This window comes from Anarrhichthys ocellatus, unplaced genomic scaffold (assembly GCF_004355925.1).
Source record: "Anarrhichthys ocellatus isolate YVR2014 unplaced genomic scaffold, GSC_Weel_1.0 scaffold5, whole genome shotgun sequence".
Taxonomy (NCBI): Eukaryota; Metazoa; Chordata; class Actinopteri; order Perciformes; family Anarhichadidae; genus Anarrhichthys; species Anarrhichthys ocellatus.
Window position 1 is genome coordinate 2,561,743 of NW_022280035.1, and position 18,274 is coordinate 2,580,016.

The window sequence follows — 18,274 nt, forward strand, 5'->3', positions numbered from 1 at the left end:
CCCCCCCCCCCCCCCCCCCGCAGCCCCTCTCCCTGTGCGGGTCTCTCTTTTTCCCCTTATCCACAACTTCTCTTAAATGCTGTAAAGTTCAGGGAGAAACATAGCCTTTGTAGTCCGAGGTCTACTGATGGGCTTCACAGAGACTTCTAAAGACGTGGATTTCATTCATTCACCTCTCCCTCATTCCATGTGTCCATGAGTCCATGTGTTGGGTTGAAGTCTGGGACCCTGAAAATTTCATTTCTGCTTTCAAAGACGTCATGTGGTCTTTCTCCAGTCTTAGAATGAAGCATGTGCCAAAGGAAAAGCTTCTTTTTTTTCATACCTGTATAGTGAGCAGTGTTGGATCCAGAAAAGGGAGGAAAAGTGACCAGGCCTGTTGCGAAGTCCGCACACGAGAGCTTAGTTCCTCCTGCCTTCTGACTTCTAGTTGAATGCTAATGTGTGGATGCTGAGTTTTTGCCTGTCACATCCTCTGCATGTTGAAACTATTTTAACAAGTTGCATGTGTGACTCTTAGAGGGTTTGGCACACTGACTGCAATGAAGATGAAATGTTTTCTTCCCCTGTCAATGTTATTTATGCTCCTAATGGTATTTATGTAATTACTCTTGTTACAGATTTACTGTTTCAAGCCGGTTAGCTCCTTTACAGCAGAGCTCCTTTGAAAATAGGCTCCCTTCATCTTGACGCTGAAATACTCGTGTTGCTGCTGCCTACCATGAAAACATTTTTAGTTTCTCATTTGCATGCCCTATAACATTTTGCTACTTGTTTATCTGAAATAAGAAAACTGTGAATTCATCCCGCTGGTGCCTTGTAGCTGTGGTTTAGTCAGTGTTGTGCAGTAGCGTTAGCACAGTGTCTGACGGAGTTGCTGTTACTTTTTTTTTTTTTTCTTCTTGCCTGCAGGGGTCCATCATTAGCAGTCCACACACACGCCGGAGAGACACCACGCCACGTGAGGGCGCACCCCCGCGCGGCCATCCCTCCATCCCTAACTCGGCATCGACCTCCATCCTTGGGTCGTTCTTTGGCAGCAAGCGAGGCAAACCGTCATCCCAGAGCCACGCCCCTTTCCCTCCCACTATCCAACCCACTCTCATATCCCACAAGCCCCACCCGACCAACCTGCACCACACAGCACAGGTAGCGCATACAGTGCAACTCCACGGTCACCATTCCCAGTACTGCCAAGTCCCACAGAACCCGCCGCCGTACCACCACCACCACCACTACCACCCCCCTCCCCACACGCAGCACCACCAGCACCCAGGCTATGGCTCCCAGGGCCACCAACAACCCCATTCACAGCACAGCCATTACAGCCAGCATTCCCATCACGCCTCACACTCCCAGCATGCTCCACAACACCACAGTCAGCAAGCGGGTTCGGCACCTGGCGGACCCAAACCTAAACACAGTGGCATCAGCACCGTAGTGTGATGCTCCGAACACAGAGAGGAGAGGCGAGGAGGGGACTTAAAGACGGAGGGACAGTTGCTTACACCAAAGGGACTGACAGCATAACTCTATGGCCTGTCCACTGTGTTTTACTGCTGCTGTGATGGGAACCAATCACACGCAGTCACCTTTTTCACCTCCAGGTCCAACCAATATGCAGGATGGGAATCGGACTCAGTAGTTCCACCAGGGGCCTTTACTAGTTTGCCTGATCATGGGCCTGGCCCCATCAGGGTTTTTGTGAGGGATGGGGAGGGAAGGGGGAGGGGGGGTTCTGTACAGGAAGACTCTATGTTTTCCACACACACACACACTCACACACATCGCCTGGCCGTGTCGGCTTCAGAGAAAATGTGTTCTCTCACCAAGCCGCTCCCGACTGCTTCATTCCTACAATAGCCTGTCTTACCTTCACACAATCAGGAGGAGAGACGCCCTGACGCGACAACATGGCTGACGGTTTTCTCTGCAAACAATGACGCCGTCACTCCTTGTGTGCAGCCAGTCCACTTTCAACTCTTTGGTTTCCAGATCCTTCCATCATATGAATGCAATTTTGTCGTTGCCTCCCGTAGAGCTCATATGTAGTGAAGAACCTAGACATAATCATTTAAATCAAAGGACAGTTGAGCAGCTGAGTCGACCGTCTCAGTCATTGTAGTTCTAGTGCTGTATTTACTGTAGATGACAGCTATACGTGTTGTCTCCTAGCTCTCATAAATAAATGTGCCAATTATTAATGCATAATCTATTTAGTCAAGACTTCATGTACAGTATATTGTGCGTAAAGTAATTTGTAAGATTATACTTACAATTATTATTATCAGCAAAAATGAATTTTATCAGTATTATACTGACTCTGTGGTAACAGGATGTAGATCTGAAAGGAGTGAACTCCCATTCAGTCCGGCCTATAATCTATTCTGGAACTTTTGCCTTTCGAACGGATCAGAAGGAGCGTCTGGACGGCAGCTGTTGCATATATGGGCCTCAACGGGCTGTGCTGCCACAGCTGAAGCCTCAAAGCAGACTTTTCCTGTCAACTCACGCAGATGATAAACTGGGCCGGTTGGTTGTTTTAATCTCGGTTTACTTCTCATACTGTGGCTGCTTTAAACTGAAAAAAAAAAAGTAATGACGATTAATGGTGAAAAGACGTTTTAAATACACTTGGAGGCTCAGCTCAAATGTTACAAATGGACCCACAGAACGCGTTGAACATGTTAAGTCTGTTGCCTTGAAATTATGCGACAGCTGCTCTCTTGACTCTCAAACTCAAAAACAGAAACACTTTCGAAATCTTCTTTTGCCTTCTTTAGTATATTTTTTTTTATTCGCCAACAAGGTGAGTGAATAAAATCTTACATAGTGAAGTATTTTTTTTCATCTTTTTTCTATCATATGTGCAATATCTTTGTACTGATTTTGTACATTAACAACACGCAAAGTGTCCCTCTAATTTGTGCGTTTTTTTTCTTTTTTTTTTTTCATGTTGCGTCATTATTTATTTATTTTTGTTTTTGACCCCTGTCAAAGTCTTTCTTAGTAAATTAATGTGTGGCTGTCCTCGTGGTCTCATGAGAGGCACAGACTTGGAGTTCAGTGGAATGTCTAGTAAGTGATTTTTTGCATGTAATGTTATTAATGTGAGGCTATCCTCTGCACATTGTATAACAAATCAGTGTCACCATAGCAAGTTTAAGTGCAATCATGTTCAGAAAAATGCAGACTTGTACTATGAGTGGAAGTCTGTTATCTTGTTGTCCAGGACGAGATTCAGGTGAAAAAAAAAATCCTTTTTCATTTAAGAATATATAAATACTTACTTACACAGTTCACAGTGGAGAGAGGAATGTGTGTATATATTTTAGTAAAAGGAAAATGCTTCTCTTTGGGCTGAACAAAAATATTTTGCTGGATAAGCACATATGAAAGAACACTTTCATTTTTTTCAGGAATTGCAGTTATAATATACAAAATGCAAACTGAACAAAGGAACTGGGTATATATGTAAAGAATAACTTTCTACATTCTACAAATAAGAGTCTATTCTAGTGTGTAAATTAGTGACAGTAAACTGTTTGTCCCAATATTCAGGTTGTAAATGTATTTTAACATTCACAAAGAAAACCATTGCCATAAGTCAGGCTTATTCTCACACATTTCTCCTCATGGGAATTAACGAGGACAGAACAGATGACGGACATATCACACATGGGGACGTTAATGATCAGTTGAATGTGTCTTTCCATTAATTTCATTTTTTTTTTGTTTTTGCTATAATTCTGAAATCTTGGGGTGATATAAAACTCAGAAATCTGTTTGTTTTGGTGTGTGTTGTAGTGCTTCAAATGTCTACAGTCATTCTTTGTGAGGAAGTACCCCAACGATGCACTGCATGGATCGTCATGTGTCCTATTCACTGTGAGCTGATGGGGAAAGAAAATCAGCCTATAAATTTTGGTTTTGATTCATTTTGAATTTCCTGTTGTTGCCCTATGTTAGGCTAGTTATTGAAGTTCGGCATGCATTTCATCAACAAAACCATTGTGTAAATTACAAATATAAAGAACGTTGCACTTCTGTTGCTGAGGGCTTTCATCATGTAAATATGGGATGTTTGGTGTGCAAACAGATGAACTGCTTGGAAGGAGGGTTTATCTTTACGAAGCCCAAAAGGGACCAAGAGAGAGAGACCAATGGGTTAAAGCAGCTGTACATAGTGTATATGATCAGTACTCTATTCTGATATCTGCAGTTAAGATCCTGATGTATATACATCACCTCACAGATGGATAGAGGGGTGATATATGAACATGTCTCTGCCTCCAGCTGTCATGAACTGATATCTGCTGGAGGAATCAAAAACGGACTGTTAGAAAGTTCGCTGCCATTTACATCCAGCTCTTTTTTCATACATGCAACCCCCACCTCTCTCTCTCTCTCACACACACACACACACACACACACACACACACACATCCTGCTGTTCAGTCTGGAGTGAGACACATTTTAAAAAGAGGAAAAGACAAGAATGGCCTCATTTATATGTGCATTCTGTTTGTACAGTGAGTAGTGAGTCAGTAAGACCCCAGTTATTGTTAAACTTCCAACTGTGACAATGTTGAGAACGCAAAATAAACGAATATATGACTTATGGTACACATGTGTTGTCTTTGCTCTCCAGTGTATATAAAGTTTAAAAAAAATACGTATCTCATCGAGCACCGAGTCAGCTGTCGGTGTGAATCAAAGGGAAATTAAATGTTTTTTTTGTTTCCTCCTTTCGGTATAATGCATTTTACATTAGAGCCTTATCAGGCTCTAATGTAAAATGTAAAATTATCAGGCTCCCATAACTTCCACTTCCAGGCTCCAGCGTTACTTTCCATTACTTAGTGCTGCAGCATTTCCACCAGAGGGCATGCATTGAAGTGCTATAAAATTAAAAGGAAAATCTGTGCCATTACACCATCTATGGGTGAAAAGTACCTGCTACACACTTCCTCAGGATCAGCCAGCGAAAATGATTTATACTCTTACCTCAGATACCTTTAGATTTAAAGCACTTCTCTGAAGCTGTGGGAGTGCGACATGTTTTTCTTGGATTGTAGATTTTATTGGTTATGTGCCCATTCTGCTTTGCAGCTCAGAATTTCCATTAAGAAACATTTGCTTGAGGTTCCACGGTAGCTCAGCTGGTAGAGTGTGCACCCCATGTGTCTGGGTGTCCTCACTGCAGCAGCCCGAGTTCACATCTGTCTTGTGGCCTTTTGCTACATGTAGTCCTCTGTCTCTCTCTCTCTCCTCTTCACAGTCTGTTCTAATAAAGGCAAAAATAGCCAAAAAAACATTTACATTTTTTTTTTAAACAGCTTTCTCTTTAGCCTTAAGCTCATTCAGTATTTGGCTTTCAAACTATACATTTAAATTCACATAAAGCTGTACATGCTCCTAGCTATATTTTGCAGTGAAGTGCCCCCTGGGCCCTCAGCACTGCAGTAGATGTCTGTAGTGAACGTTGTGTGGGAGAGCTTCAGATAGCCTGCGCCTCTTTTTTTTTAATAGATAAACTCTTATCTCCTCTAAGCAGATGGATTTCCTTCATGTCAAATGCGCCATAACAGTGCAATGTTATTGGTGCGTTCCTCACACTGCAATGCTCTGCATTGGGTGTGTGATTATTCCGTTTAATAACACGTTGGTTACAGAATGGGGATACTCTGAGTTAGGCATAATGTTGGAATACTCTTAATCTCAAAAGGACAGTGAACATATCATTAAATGTTAAGGACGACTGGCGCCACAAGAAGTAACTTCCAAGTTGGTTTGACTTTAAAAGGTTTGTATTCTTTCTTTTTTAATTTAAAAAAGGGATTTTACATTTGCCTATATTTATTACAGTTTAAGGATCCACAGGGATATTAAATATCTTTCAGCTCATAGATGTATTTGGCATAAACAGTTCAATCAAGATTCTAGACATTGACAGTTTTTGTTTGTTGCTTAATGTTAATCTTGTTCTAATACACATTTATAGAGACTGTCTGCTTTTAGAAATATCCAATATAAGAATTTACTGAGTACTACACTGTAAGAACAACCCTATTCCAGTTTATGATGCAAACAGGAAATTACAGTGCAGAAAGGGAATAACCTTTTCCTCGTCCTGCAGGATGCTCTGCGGTCTAAGCTTAGCTGTCTTCCTTGTCTGGGCCACATTAAGCGCACACACTACTGGTCAACCCTGCCTATGTTCAGCCCTCATGCCTGCTGGTCTGCAGGTCAATTGCAGCTCTTTAAACCTGGTGGACCTGCTTCATCTACCGTCAGAAACCACGGAGCTCCATGTGCAGGACAACCGGCTCACCTCGGTGTCTCCAGGCCTCTTTGACAGACTGGTTGGTGTGAAAAAGGTCTCACTATCTGGGAATCCTTTTCACTGAATGCAGGATCCAATACCTGCGGAACTGGTTGCTAAAGAACAGGGCTGTTGTCTCCACGGAGCCCACCTGTGCCAGTCCAAGCTCTGTGGCCCAGAGAGCCATCGCTGAACTCGATGATGACTACTTTTCCGCCTGTCATGGGAAGCTGCACCCATGGGACTTACAACACTGTGATGGGAGTGATGCTTTGCTGCCTCATTGTTCTGCTTCTGTGGAGCTTGAGACTAGCCAAAAGGTCTACCGTCACTCTGTACATATACGAGAGACATTCGGGATTCGAGGCCGACTCTCTGCGCTCACTGAAGCCCAAACACAGGAGGAGGATGCACACCGCACAGTCAGAGGTCAACGTGGAGTCTGTCACTTGTGCAGAGGACCTAGAAAAGCCAGTTATCAACATGGAGTTACTGCCACAAGTACTGGATGCGTTGCACAAGAAGCACAATATAAAGATAAAGGCTACCTAAGTGAAATACTGCAGTGGAATTACAATAACACTACAGGTGGAAAATATAGTTGAGGGCAGTAACGTTTTGTAATAAAGTTGTTTTTAATGCTAAACTGCTAAAGCCAGGTGTCCTGAGACTTCTTCTGGGTTTCTTACAATGCAACCCAATGTTAATCTGTGAAATTGTAATAATTTAGGCAGAACATACATATTCACTAACATTAGAAAATTTAAGAGGCTATTTTGTCTTCTAATTGTATTGGTAATGTCTAGATACTCATCAGTCTATGTATGCTATATATTTGTCTTACAATTGATCTGTCAGTCCTACAGGACTCTCACAAAAAAAATGTAATTTCTAAATTTAAGACCTTTTGAAATCCTCAAAAAGCACAAGTGGCTGTTTTAACATTTAATAACTAGACTGGATATCTTGCAGATATCTGTCATTTAATTATTCCTAGTACAAAACAAAAGATTTCAAATATCCAGAATGATATTTTTCCTATTCAAAATTGTCATTTTAGATATATTTTTTATATCTCGAATGAAAATTCTGGATATCTGCAGTGTAATTGTTACTTGGAAAAACTCCCATTTCAGATCTCTTCAATCCAATTGCTACTAGTTATACCTTTAACTATAGATAACAAAGATTAAAAACCATACCAGATATCCATGATGTGATTTTGACTATCCAAAACAAGTAAAAATGTCATTACTGATATCCACAGTTGGCAATATGATGACATCACTACCATTGTCTGGAATTATGGTGAAATGTATTTTTATAACACCTCAAATAGTCGGAAATTAGCTTTTTGTTAGGGTAAAATGTGGGACTTTTAAAATCTCTTAATTTAACAGCAAGAATATTTGATTTGTGTCTTTATGTAGTCACAGATGTCCTCAACCTAAATGAATCAGTCAGTGTCACTTTAAATGATAAGGGACACAGGTAACGTGTCTTGTGACTATAAACCAATGCATCTTATTTCCATATATGCATGTTTTTGTATTTGTTAAAACCTTATTTTGAAAACCGGACGTGGTCATACGCGTATTCTTCAGCCATTTCCGCCTAGTTTTGCTAGCTCCCCTCTATGCTAGCTCCGGATCTGAGAAGTTTAAATCATGATTTTAATGCGTTCCCTGTGAATATCAGAATGTGGGCGCGCTTCAATTTTGACCGGTTTGACTAAAGAGATGCAATTGTCGACTCCATATGTCTCCATATGTCTTTATTTGAAACTATAGCCCACGGTATCGGTGTGGCACATGCGCAGTGTAACTGGAGCTGTGGTGTTGTAGGGTGGGTACTGCACACGTGCGCTAGCAGTAAAGAGATGGTGTACGCTCAGGTGCTCAAAAAAACGAGTCGTAGTATAGTATGCCTTTTGAGGATTTCTGCATGTTCTGATATGCAAGTTTTATTTTAAATTCTACAATTTTTTCCACAGTTTTAGCAATGAAACCATACCCAACAGTACACAAGGTTGTAAGGCCGGACTAATCGGTATCATGACTCTTGTAGTCTCATTTAGCCACTTGTTAAAAACCGCCTTGGAGTCAGAATTCATGGTTTATTTCGTATTTACTGACTTATTTTATATCTTAGAACAGAATATTAAAATATCTTAAGCTTGTTTCAGGCATCAAACCAAAAAAAACATTTAAAAAAAAAAACCCATCGACTTCAAGACGAGGGAACAGGAAGTGCAAAGTTGATAACTCATTTCCAGGTGTTAGGACACTTTACTGCAGCACTCTATTATTGTGCCTCCGCCTACACTGCCAACAAAAATACGTCATTATGTTGACTGACGGAGAAGTCTATTAGAGTGATCAATACCATGGCCATCTCTGATAAGTGGTGGATCATTTTTCATAACAAAACAAAAAACAAAGTTTGCAGAACATGTGTAATAATTATTCCTTATATTTTCTGACGTTCAGTTATTTACAATGAAAAAAAATACCACAAATGATCAAATATATGGAGCGATAAAAGTTTTTGACATGGCATTGTACTTGTATCTAAAAAAACATCTAGATAGCTTTTACGTCTGGAATTAAAATTTGAAAGCATAAAAATGAATTTCTACATTATAATACACAAGTCGTGACAGGAAGATATGGTAACATTTAACAAAGTCTCCGATCTGTGCAAATACTCGTGGCTCTCACAGCTAGACAAAATGCAGACGGATAGTACTATTAGAGGACAATAGGCCTACTGCACATCAAACTGTTGTCTTTACTGTACAGGTAATACTCTCAGTCATGCATAGATTTTCCAGGATAAATGGGTTAACAAATGACAAAAAATGCAACAATGAAAAGTCACCTTGAGAATAAGGGGCAACCCTTATTATCTGAATAGGCTTCTTAAAAACACTGGTAAATTATTGTAATAAATATAGGATGTTTTAGGATTTGCAATTATCTAAAAGATTACTATCATCTAAAAAAAATAGTTGGGTCAAATAAGGCAGTTCCTTAAATGTTTCCTTCATGAAAACAGGTAATTAAAGACTGTCACAAAAACATTATAAAAGAGCGGTTGAGAGTAACAGTTACATGATTAATTTTCTCTAACGTTTTTTTCTCAATGTTGAAAGTTTAGAAGCTGACCCACGATTTGTCAACGCCCTGTCGGGTGGTAAAACAAGGTCCACAGTGTTCGGCTCCTACAGGTTTATGCATTGAGTGGCACACCCAGTTTAATGCTCCACCTCCCCTTCTCTACCAGGACCTCCACGATCACGCAAAACCCTGTTGGCTCAACTCTACTGAGGCACGAACTTCTCCTGCTCAAAGATGAGCTCAACAGCTTCTGCCACATCCTGCACAATGTGGTCTGGCTCCACCAGCCCGGGGTCAAATCGGAAGTCCCGGTGCCCGTGGAACACGGTCTCTTTGATGCAGTGACTGGCGTCGGACGGCACCTCTACGTTGGGGTTGTAGACCCCTGTGCAGACCAGGACAGACTTACAGGACGTGGCAGAGGGCAGCGCTAGCTCACTCTCCCACAGATTGTCGCTCTCCTCCTCCTGGGGCACTGCAGTGGCGGACCCCGTGGCGGAGACCATCTTAGCAACGGCTTTGGGGTTCTTTCTTGCAACTCTCTCCTCCAGGTAGCGGTTGTATAGATTGGCACCGTAGATGTCAGTCATGAGGTTGTCCCTTAAGAGTGCAGAATGGGAAGAGATTACTCAGTGTTCTGGGCAGTAGCATGAAGAGCAATAGGCCTTTTTCAAGGCATCTTGACTTGTCACAGAGGAAAAGCACAGGTGTAAATAATGAAATGAATGATGGCTGAATTCCATTTAGCTGCATTGATGTCAGGATCCTGGTATCGTGCATGCTGGCTCACTCTCACCGGAACACCTGAATAACACATGCTGCATTCAATTTGCCTGGGAAATTGGAATTACGAGCTGGGAATGAGGTCACACCCGAGTTGACTGCGTTCCAGTACAACAATTCGGAAAACTTATTGAAGTTTGCTCCGGCCAGGTTAGCCACTGTTAGCAATACCAGTTGATGACAACACACAACGACGGTATGTGTTGTGTGTACGACTGATTTAATGAGACACAGGTAAGACCGAAGTGCTAATAAACAGCACTACCACATATTACTACCGCTTTTTTTTTTTTTTTACAGTTGATGCAGCCATCTTGGATTTTGAGGTTGGTTCAAATGGAATGAAGCAACAGAGCCATCGTTAGCGTTATTAGTAACACCTGTGCTTTCCCTACACGTCAAAGCGGCTGCTGTGGAAAAAAAGGCCTCTCAATGCAGCAATGCTGTATAAACACAACAGCAACAATCGAGAGAAAAGAAAGCTGAAGTGAAACTTGCAAGTTCTGAGAGGGAGGTGTGATATGTTGACTAAAGCACGCTCGCTGAAAGAGAGGAGTTCTGTATTTTCTTATGACTTTTCTCACCAGATAATTGAGCAACACCTCAGCATTTTCTGTTTGCAAACAAGTTAAAATGTCAGCACACGCACTTTCAAGAAGTGGTTAATAAAAATCAGACATGGTCACCTCAGTTTTAGCATTCAGTACCTCTTTTCATTACTTATATGCATTACATCAGACTGTCACAAGTGAATTCTGATCATGTGGGTCTCATTACTTCCTTAGTTCCTTCCACGTACTTATTATTTGCTATTAACTACATTTAAAATACAGTGGAAAAAAAACACGGTGTCTCACCCTATAGCATAAAGGGAAGTGACGGGATGTTTCCACTGCCTCTGCATGGCCTGGCTTCTGATGAGGTACTCTGCAAAATGGTAGGTTAGCTCACTGGGTTTTCCCATGAGCGCCTCATACTTCAGGTCTTTACCGGTTATCTTCTTGTAGATGTTCTCTAGGCACACGAGAAATGTCCCATGGCCAAACCTGAACCGCATGGGATCACGGAAGACAAAGGGGAACCGTTTATAGCCACATCAAACACTGTGCTTTAGTCGCTGACGTTAATAAATGAAATCCTCCTTTTAAATTTCTCTGCGACGGCCGTGGTTACCGTGGAGATTGTGCCTCAGCCATCCACATGAGGTCCATGTTGCAGGCCAGCAGGGGGAGGTGAGGCCTCTTCTGGGTTTGGTGAACACTGCTGAGGTTCCCGTTGGTCAACAAAATGTCGACGATCAGCTGCAGGTGTGTCTCCCATCGAATCGGCTCCCCGAACAGGACCACGGCTGCGTGTGAAATGGAAAAGATCGACATCAAACATCTGTTCGTCTATTCGTCTGACAAAACCGATGCCAGTGAGCAGATAAGAGGTTCACGTTCTCACCTTCAACCTTAGGAAGGTTGCCAACAGGATTGGACTGCAATGAAAGAAGAGAAACTAAACATGTGCTGCTGTATATGACTAAAGAACAGTGTGACGTTTCTATATTACTGACATCCAATATTCTGCAACGCATTTCAATATCTCACCGGCAGTTTGGGTCTCCTGTTGTGATCCACCATGTCCAGCAACGGGAACGACTCCCTCAGCATATCAACACTGACAACGTTATTAAAGCCCACACTGAAGACAACGGCGTTAAGGACAAATTAAAGAGTATTGGGCAAACTTCATTTGAGTTGATCGCAAACAGAAAACATAACAATGCAACATTCCAGGATACTTTTTAGCAATTTCCAGGACGGGTCCCTGTCCTGACACCAGCACACACTTGTCATGAAACTTCTTAAACATTCTCAGGGGACTGTGGGACAGGATGACCTGATCTTGTGTAATCTGGAAATAGATTAAGTGTTAGAAGAGGTTAATAGCAGAGGTGACAGGGGACACGAGATTAATCAACAAAATGAAAAGAAGTGCATGTTTTGTACGTCATGAAGCCTCTTGTTTCTGCAAAACTGTGTAATAACTCACAGGTACTCCCAGAATGTGAGCGAGCTGGTCCGCTTTTGTTTGTCGGAGGCAATTCCCTGCATTTGTGACAAAAACAACCGGCACCACAAATTGTCCCCGAGAGTCGACCAGCTTCTCAAACGCCTTCTTTGCAGCAGGGATTGGCTGCTTTCCCCGGACGAGCACGCCATCAATGTCGAACAACAGCCCAAAGTTTGGCTGCGGCTGTAAAAGGGAAGGACCAAAAAAAACAAAAAAAACAGCTTAATCAGCCAAACTGGAGTAAAGGTTTCGGATTATTTTGTAGAAAAACAAGCAACACAACGTGGATAAAGGCGGGTCACTGATGCCTGATCAATATGAATACATTTAGGGAGGAAATTGTGATTCATGAAATCTGTCAAATACTTTAATGTGGCTGATAATGAAATATGAGAAAACCTGAGAATTTGTAACCATCAATAAAACCAAAGGATTCATTTCTACAGAAAATTAAATAAAATAACTGAATATTGTTCCCACACACCACAGTGTATTTCTAATAACATCTCAGTGACTCTAGAGTATGACATAATGTGGGCCCTTTATTATTTTGGCAACATACAGGTCAGCCACAGAGAATATGGTGACACAGCAGTAAATATAAATATATAAATATATGGGTATTTGGTTACATTCTTAGTATATTACAAATAATCGGAAATACATCCAAACAGACATGTAAAATTGTATTTTTCTCAATGTTTTTGCGGTTACTGGGGCTGAAAATAAAACTGGGAACACAAATGTATCCGCGATTGTTTTTCTCGTGGGGGGGTGAAGTCACAGAACGCTACATCTGCTCTTGTCCCTGATGTCAGAGCCCTGCTTTCATCTCTGCCAGCGCGTCCACAACTGAGAAAGTTACATGCAACGTTGTATGCGATATTGTATGCAACGTCTCTCTGATACACATTAACAAAAATGAAATAAAAAAAATCGAGCAGCAGCTACAAAGTATCGCCTCGTCAACAAAGCATTGTTTAAGTCTGAGCTCGAGGCTCAGCAACAGCTCGAACCGTACCTTGCTGCTTGACTGAGTTCCGCAAAACCCGCACCGAGAACCGACAATCCCAGTTTTTCGTCTGGCTTGACGGTTACTCAGGGTGCACAGGCCCCGGTAAAACGGCAGGAGTCCCGTCATCTCCTTTGTTTATCACCGGTTATTATAAAAAAAACTAAAAAATATTACAAATCAACACGACCCGGCATGAAGCGAGAGCCGGCTCGGTCCGGCCGCGCTGGCAGTTGCTGATCGGCTTGTTTTTTTTTAGGGAGGGGGGGGTAGGTTCTCACCCATAATTTGACTGGGTGAGAAACCGATGACGACACGTGAGGAGTAGGAGGGTCTTTTGCTACATCTGCAGTGCAACCCCCGCTGCCATTTTAGACTCCGAGGTGGAGCTTTCGGATTTTCTTCCACGCACGAGGACCCCGATGAACCAGCGGGAGAGTGCTGCAGAGACGCACGAGGTCACTGATCACCGCTACATGGTTTCTGATCGCCTGAGTTCACGAATAAATGCATTTCATACTGGATGTGTATCTGCGGTGCGAGGGACAACATGGATACGATTTAATTCTCCATTTTGCTCCGCGCACTTACCTTGAGGATACAGTACCCCATGCACGATGTCACGTGCAACCGTCTGCCCTCATGAGCCTCATAGTGGCAAAAAAAAGGAAAAATGCTGCAGAGAACCAGAAGGAATTTGACAGGGAAATCTGACCCCGCCCTTTTAAAATACCACAATCACCTTTCCTCTCTCACCCAACAGCCGAGCAAATGAAAGCTAGTTTTTAAAATAGTAAAGAGCGGTTACACAAATGTAACAGATGCACAGAGCTCAGGACTAATGTTGAAATACTATACTGCATATGTATTGCCACTGTGCAGTGTCTTTATACAGCAGCTCATGGTGCATTTAAGCTTTATTAAGACAGTATTAGTTAGAGTTGAGTGAGCGCTTGAGTTTGAATTAGATCATTTGAGAACATCTGCAGAAGAATAAATGAAATCACACAACAGCTTCTCCCCGTGCTCCTCCAGCTTTATTGATAGTTTAAAATTACATTTCTATTTTCTAGGACTTCAGTTGCACTTTCCTTCCGACTTAAAAACTGAGTACAAGCAAATGGTATTTATACAGTAGTCTAAGTGATATTGTACAAAAATAACATTTTGATTTCTGTGAAAACATTTCTTTCCCAAATAACTCCTAATTCTGCTGTTCTGACAACTGCTCTTGATGTTAAATTTTACCAAGGTAAAAAAAAAAAAAAATAAAATAATTCCCAACGCCATTTTGAAAGGAAAAGTCTACCTTGGACTACCAAGTGATATTTAAGTTGTAAACAGATTTCTATAAAAGAACGTGTTTCTTTTAATAACTCCAAAATTTTTTATCTTAGCAATATAACATGTGGTTTGTTACCGCCCACTTAGCTGCTTGTAGGGCTGAAATGCATCATGTTATGAACTGTTTCCATGTCATACTCTCTTGGCCAACTCATATCCCACTAAAACAAACCAAAATAACCATACATGGAAGTTCGGTTTTCATTTACTCCCTTCTTCTCTCATTTTACTGAGGCTCACGTCCACAAGCTCAGAGGTCCTATATATATTCCCATGTTTAGTCCCATTCTCCATCTCTGATGACCAGTGGCTTGGAAAGGGGGGGCTCTTTAACAAAGCATTATACATAACACCGCTACCAAACTAAAACATTTTTGTATTGAATGCAGAAAGATATTTTTTTCACCCCTTTCATTGTATTACATGTCGAGAGGCTCACTGGCCTGGGACTAGCCTCCGTTAGCCAACCTTTGGCCAGTGAAGAGGATTCAGAGAAAATAATACAACCAACCATCAATCTGAAAAAAAGGAGGGGCAACAGAGGGCACTGATTATGCGCTGCCTTCATTGGTGCAATCTTTCGCCAGGTGGCCCGCATTTCCGCAGTTGTAGCAGTTAGTCTCGCTGGTTTTAGCGCAATGCAGAGCCACGTGGCCGGTATCGCCACACCTAGGCATGACAAAAGTAGAGCGGTAATGGTTAGCTTACAGGGACATAATAAGCCTTCTGTAACGTTATACGAGTCAAAAGGATTTAAACGTCAGCACTCACCGGTAGCATTTCACCTTATCGCACATTTTCTGGATGTGACCAATCTCACCGCAGGTGTAGCACTTCTGGGTGTGTGCATGGTCACAGTCGCGGGCCATGTGGCCAGCTTTGCTGCAGATGTAGCAGAGCTGCTCCCTCTCCTTTTTGGGCTCCTTGCAGTCCCGGGAAATATGGCCACTCCTGTGGCAGTTGTAGCACGCTGAACAGAAAGAAAGAAAAGAAAAGAAAGAAGGTTGTCATAAATGTATTACCGAGTTGGTTGTGAATACGTGTTAAATCTTAAGATACTATACTGTTGGTACCATTAAAATCAAAATGTAATTACTTTCGTAATTGAGGTGTAAGAAAACACCACTTCACATCAACTAACTAGCACTGAAATGGAAGAATTAGAACTGCAATGCACACCATCCTCAGTTTGGTCACAGTCCCTGGCCATATGTCCTTGGTCTCCACACCGATAACAGAACAGCTCTGTAACAACAGACAGATTAGAATGCAAAGATGAAAAGACACGGTGTTAATTTATGGCTTCCCCCAAGTGTTTCTCCACCAATTAATACGTTCCATTGGGAGTGCTGTACCAAGACATCTGTAACCCCACACTACAGCTACGAGTGAACAACATATGTAAAGTGTAGTTAAAAAACAACCAGGTTATTGTCATAATGTTCCTAAACTATGTGTGGCCTGAATAGTAGATAGTACCCTTGCCTCGTCCCCGACTCTTGCCGCGTCCACGTGGACCACTGGAACCATTAGGGCAATGCTTGGCCCAGTGCCCTGAGCGGCCACATTGATAGCACTCACTGCTGCTCATGTCCATTTCCTAAACAAAAACATGACATATCAATTAACAAAATTCAGTTAAAAATACAGGTTTCTTTACAGGCCTATTGAAAATCACACACACAGGCTGTTATTTACAGCCGTCACAGCAAACACACAAATTATTGTATACAAGGAATTTGGATAACATGATATGCATCAGCTCTATTTTCCCAATATTGAGTAACCAAGACATGCGTGTGTACATTAGAGTTGTACGGCAATAATTGGGAAAATATGGGTGCAAGCTTGTATCGTTTTCATTTTCTACATTCTCGCTCAAAATTTAGCTTAAAACGTGGCCTCTCGAACAATTAAGCTGCTTTAGTATGCCGTTACAACCCAAATGCACACACATTACTACTCTGGTCACTAATAGCTAAATCTGTTCAGACTACTTACAAACAGACCTACTGACACAATGCGCTCGAGCTCTACAACACATATTTAGCCACTCGACAGATGTGGTGTGAAAGCATGTTGATCATTAGGTCTTACATTTTAACCAATCAGTAGCTGTTAACGCCAGTGGGCGATTGATGCTGATGTGTATGCCATGAAGAATATCCTGATTGTGGACATAGTTAAATATACAAGTTTGTCAAAGTATTTTAAGAATACAATTTTAGAAAACTTTAAGATTATAATACTTTTAGTAATTCTTCATGTCTGAGCCAGATAACAGTGCACAACTCACACCAGCATGTCTAAGCAGCATGACTAACGTTACCATGAGGGTCTAATCTATGATAATAAAAAGGTGGTAATTCTAATGTTTCAGCTGCGGTAATAAGTGGCCATCAGACTACAACTACCAGGCTAACTTACACGATTTCCTCAATGGAATCATGCTGTGATCGCCATAGGCCAAACTTCTGTTTGCTGACGGTGCTAAAGACATCAGGTCGGGAAGAATGTTGAGTTAATGAGTAACTCTTAGCAATAAGACAAAAGGATATCAAGATGAGTCCGTTTGGATTTCAATTGCTAACTTGTTGCTCCCAATTCATAAACGTGTAGTGGTCGTTCACATGTTAGCTGGGCCTCAACTTTTACATAATACCGTTTCTCTAATAAAATAAATAAAAAACGTGGGTTATAATGCATCTTCAATGGCCGGTAAAGATGTTGCCTCCACGGGAGTAATGGCAGTTGAGTTTAGACAATTTAGTCAAACGTGGTGCTTACACACCCAACGACTAATGTTTCTACAGAAATGGCCATGAAAGCATGCCGTAGGTTGTGTGCTACTAAGCTAGCTCCAGACCGTATTCCCCTCCATCACATTGTTATGATGATCGGCTAAAATAGCAACGGGCTACTAAAGATAAAATATAACTCAACTAGTTTTAAACTATGGACAATATAATCCACGTACAACGTGATTGAATCAGAATCAAATGCCAAAGGTTGATGCTACGCTAACGTTGGCCTAGTCACGTTGATTTTTTTTTTCCTGCGTGCTCGCGAGACACAGAGGCGGTGCTAGCTGGCTAGCACATGTTAGCATATCGTGACCAAGAAAAGCACGGTGCAGTCGACGACCGATCTCCATTCACTGGTAAAGAAAGTGCCGGTTCGACTGTTACTGCGATAAAGGTTCGCCGCGAAAATGTTATCGACGGCTTATTCGAGTGAACATACAGTTAAAACTATAATTTTCCCGCGCAGCGTGCACACGCTAGAGTGGTTGCGAGGAGCTACCGTTAGCAGGCCGGACTGGAAAACCCGCTGCACCGTTATCAGACCGAACCAGTGCGTTTTTCACAAAGGAAAACCGACTGGATGTTAAAAAATATATATTTTATAAGTTTTAACACCGTGTGGTTTTTCTTAAGTCTACACACATCATATATGTTGGTTAAATCTATTTTTAATGCTTACCTCACTGGCTACCTTAGCTGTGTCAGTGTTTACGCCTCCTTCTTTGCGCTACATGCGGTGTGAACAGGAGTTCCTGAATTGTCATTCACAGTATCCAGTAGAAAAAACCCGGGCACTCATTGGTCACAGACTCTGCAAGCAACCAATCAA

The 18,274-nt window shown here is 41.8% G+C and overlaps 4 protein-coding genes across 14 annotated transcripts in view; 2 read left to right on the forward strand and 2 right to left on the reverse strand.

Annotated features, from left to right (window-relative positions):
- Positions 1 to 4,626, forward strand: part of LOC116381960 (IQ motif and SEC7 domain-containing protein 1-like) — an 81,430-nt gene extending 76,804 nt beyond the window's left edge. For 8 of the 9 annotated variants that reach the window (XM_031844539.1, XM_031844529.1, XM_031844530.1 and 5 more), the window contains one exon: positions 913 to 4,626. In XM_031844539.1, coding sequence (XP_031700399.1) covers positions 913 to 1,446 — 534 coding nt within the window. In that variant the 3' untranslated portion in view covers positions 1,447 to 4,626. The remainder of the gene's footprint in view (positions 1 to 912) is intronic. The other variant, XM_031844535.1, reaches the window with a different exon arrangement.
- A 975-nt stretch (positions 4,627 to 5,601) lies between these two features.
- Positions 5,602 to 8,867, forward strand: gp9 (glycoprotein IX platelet). Its single transcript, XM_031844549.1, is given in 4 exon segments — positions 5,602 to 5,806; positions 6,140 to 6,406; positions 6,408 to 6,545; positions 6,547 to 8,867. Coding segments are annotated over 3 exon segments (735 nt in total). The 5' UTR covers positions 5,602 to 5,806; position 6,140; the 3' UTR covers positions 6,878 to 8,867.
- LOC116381964 (haloacid dehalogenase-like hydrolase domain-containing 5) lies at positions 8,250 to 13,565 on the reverse strand. The gene is made up of 8 exons (XM_031844547.1): positions 13,307 to 13,565; positions 12,265 to 12,468; positions 12,014 to 12,126; positions 11,820 to 11,913; positions 11,674 to 11,707; positions 11,401 to 11,575; positions 11,085 to 11,273; positions 8,250 to 10,044 (listed from the first exon to the last, which is right to left on the reverse strand). Exons 1-8 carry the CDS (start codon positions 13,424 to 13,426, stop codon positions 9,648 to 9,650), a joined length of 1,326 nt encoding a protein of 441 aa, XP_031700407.1. The 5' UTR covers positions 13,427 to 13,565; the 3' UTR covers positions 8,250 to 9,647.
- Positions 13,566 to 14,315: 750 nt separating this feature from the next.
- On the reverse strand, positions 14,316 to 18,203 carry cnbpa (CCHC-type zinc finger, nucleic acid binding protein a). 3 transcript variants are annotated; one of them, XM_031844551.1, is made up of 5 exons: positions 18,125 to 18,203; positions 16,127 to 16,241; positions 15,821 to 15,886; positions 15,413 to 15,611; positions 14,316 to 15,310 (listed from the first exon to the last, which is right to left on the reverse strand). In XM_031844551.1, the coding sequence occupies exons 2-5, from the start codon at positions 16,236 to 16,238 to the stop codon at positions 15,193 to 15,195; spliced, it is 495 nt and encodes a 164-aa protein (XP_031700411.1). In that variant the 5' UTR covers positions 16,239 to 16,241; positions 18,125 to 18,203; the 3' UTR covers positions 14,316 to 15,192. The 3 variants fall into 3 exon arrangements, with proteins under 3 accessions (XP_031700411.1, XP_031700412.1, XP_031700410.1); XM_031844552.1 differs by having other exon boundaries at positions 14,316 to 15,265; positions 16,121 to 16,241; XM_031844550.1 differs by having other exon boundaries at positions 16,121 to 16,241.
- Between the last annotated feature and the right edge of the window lie 71 nt (positions 18,204 to 18,274).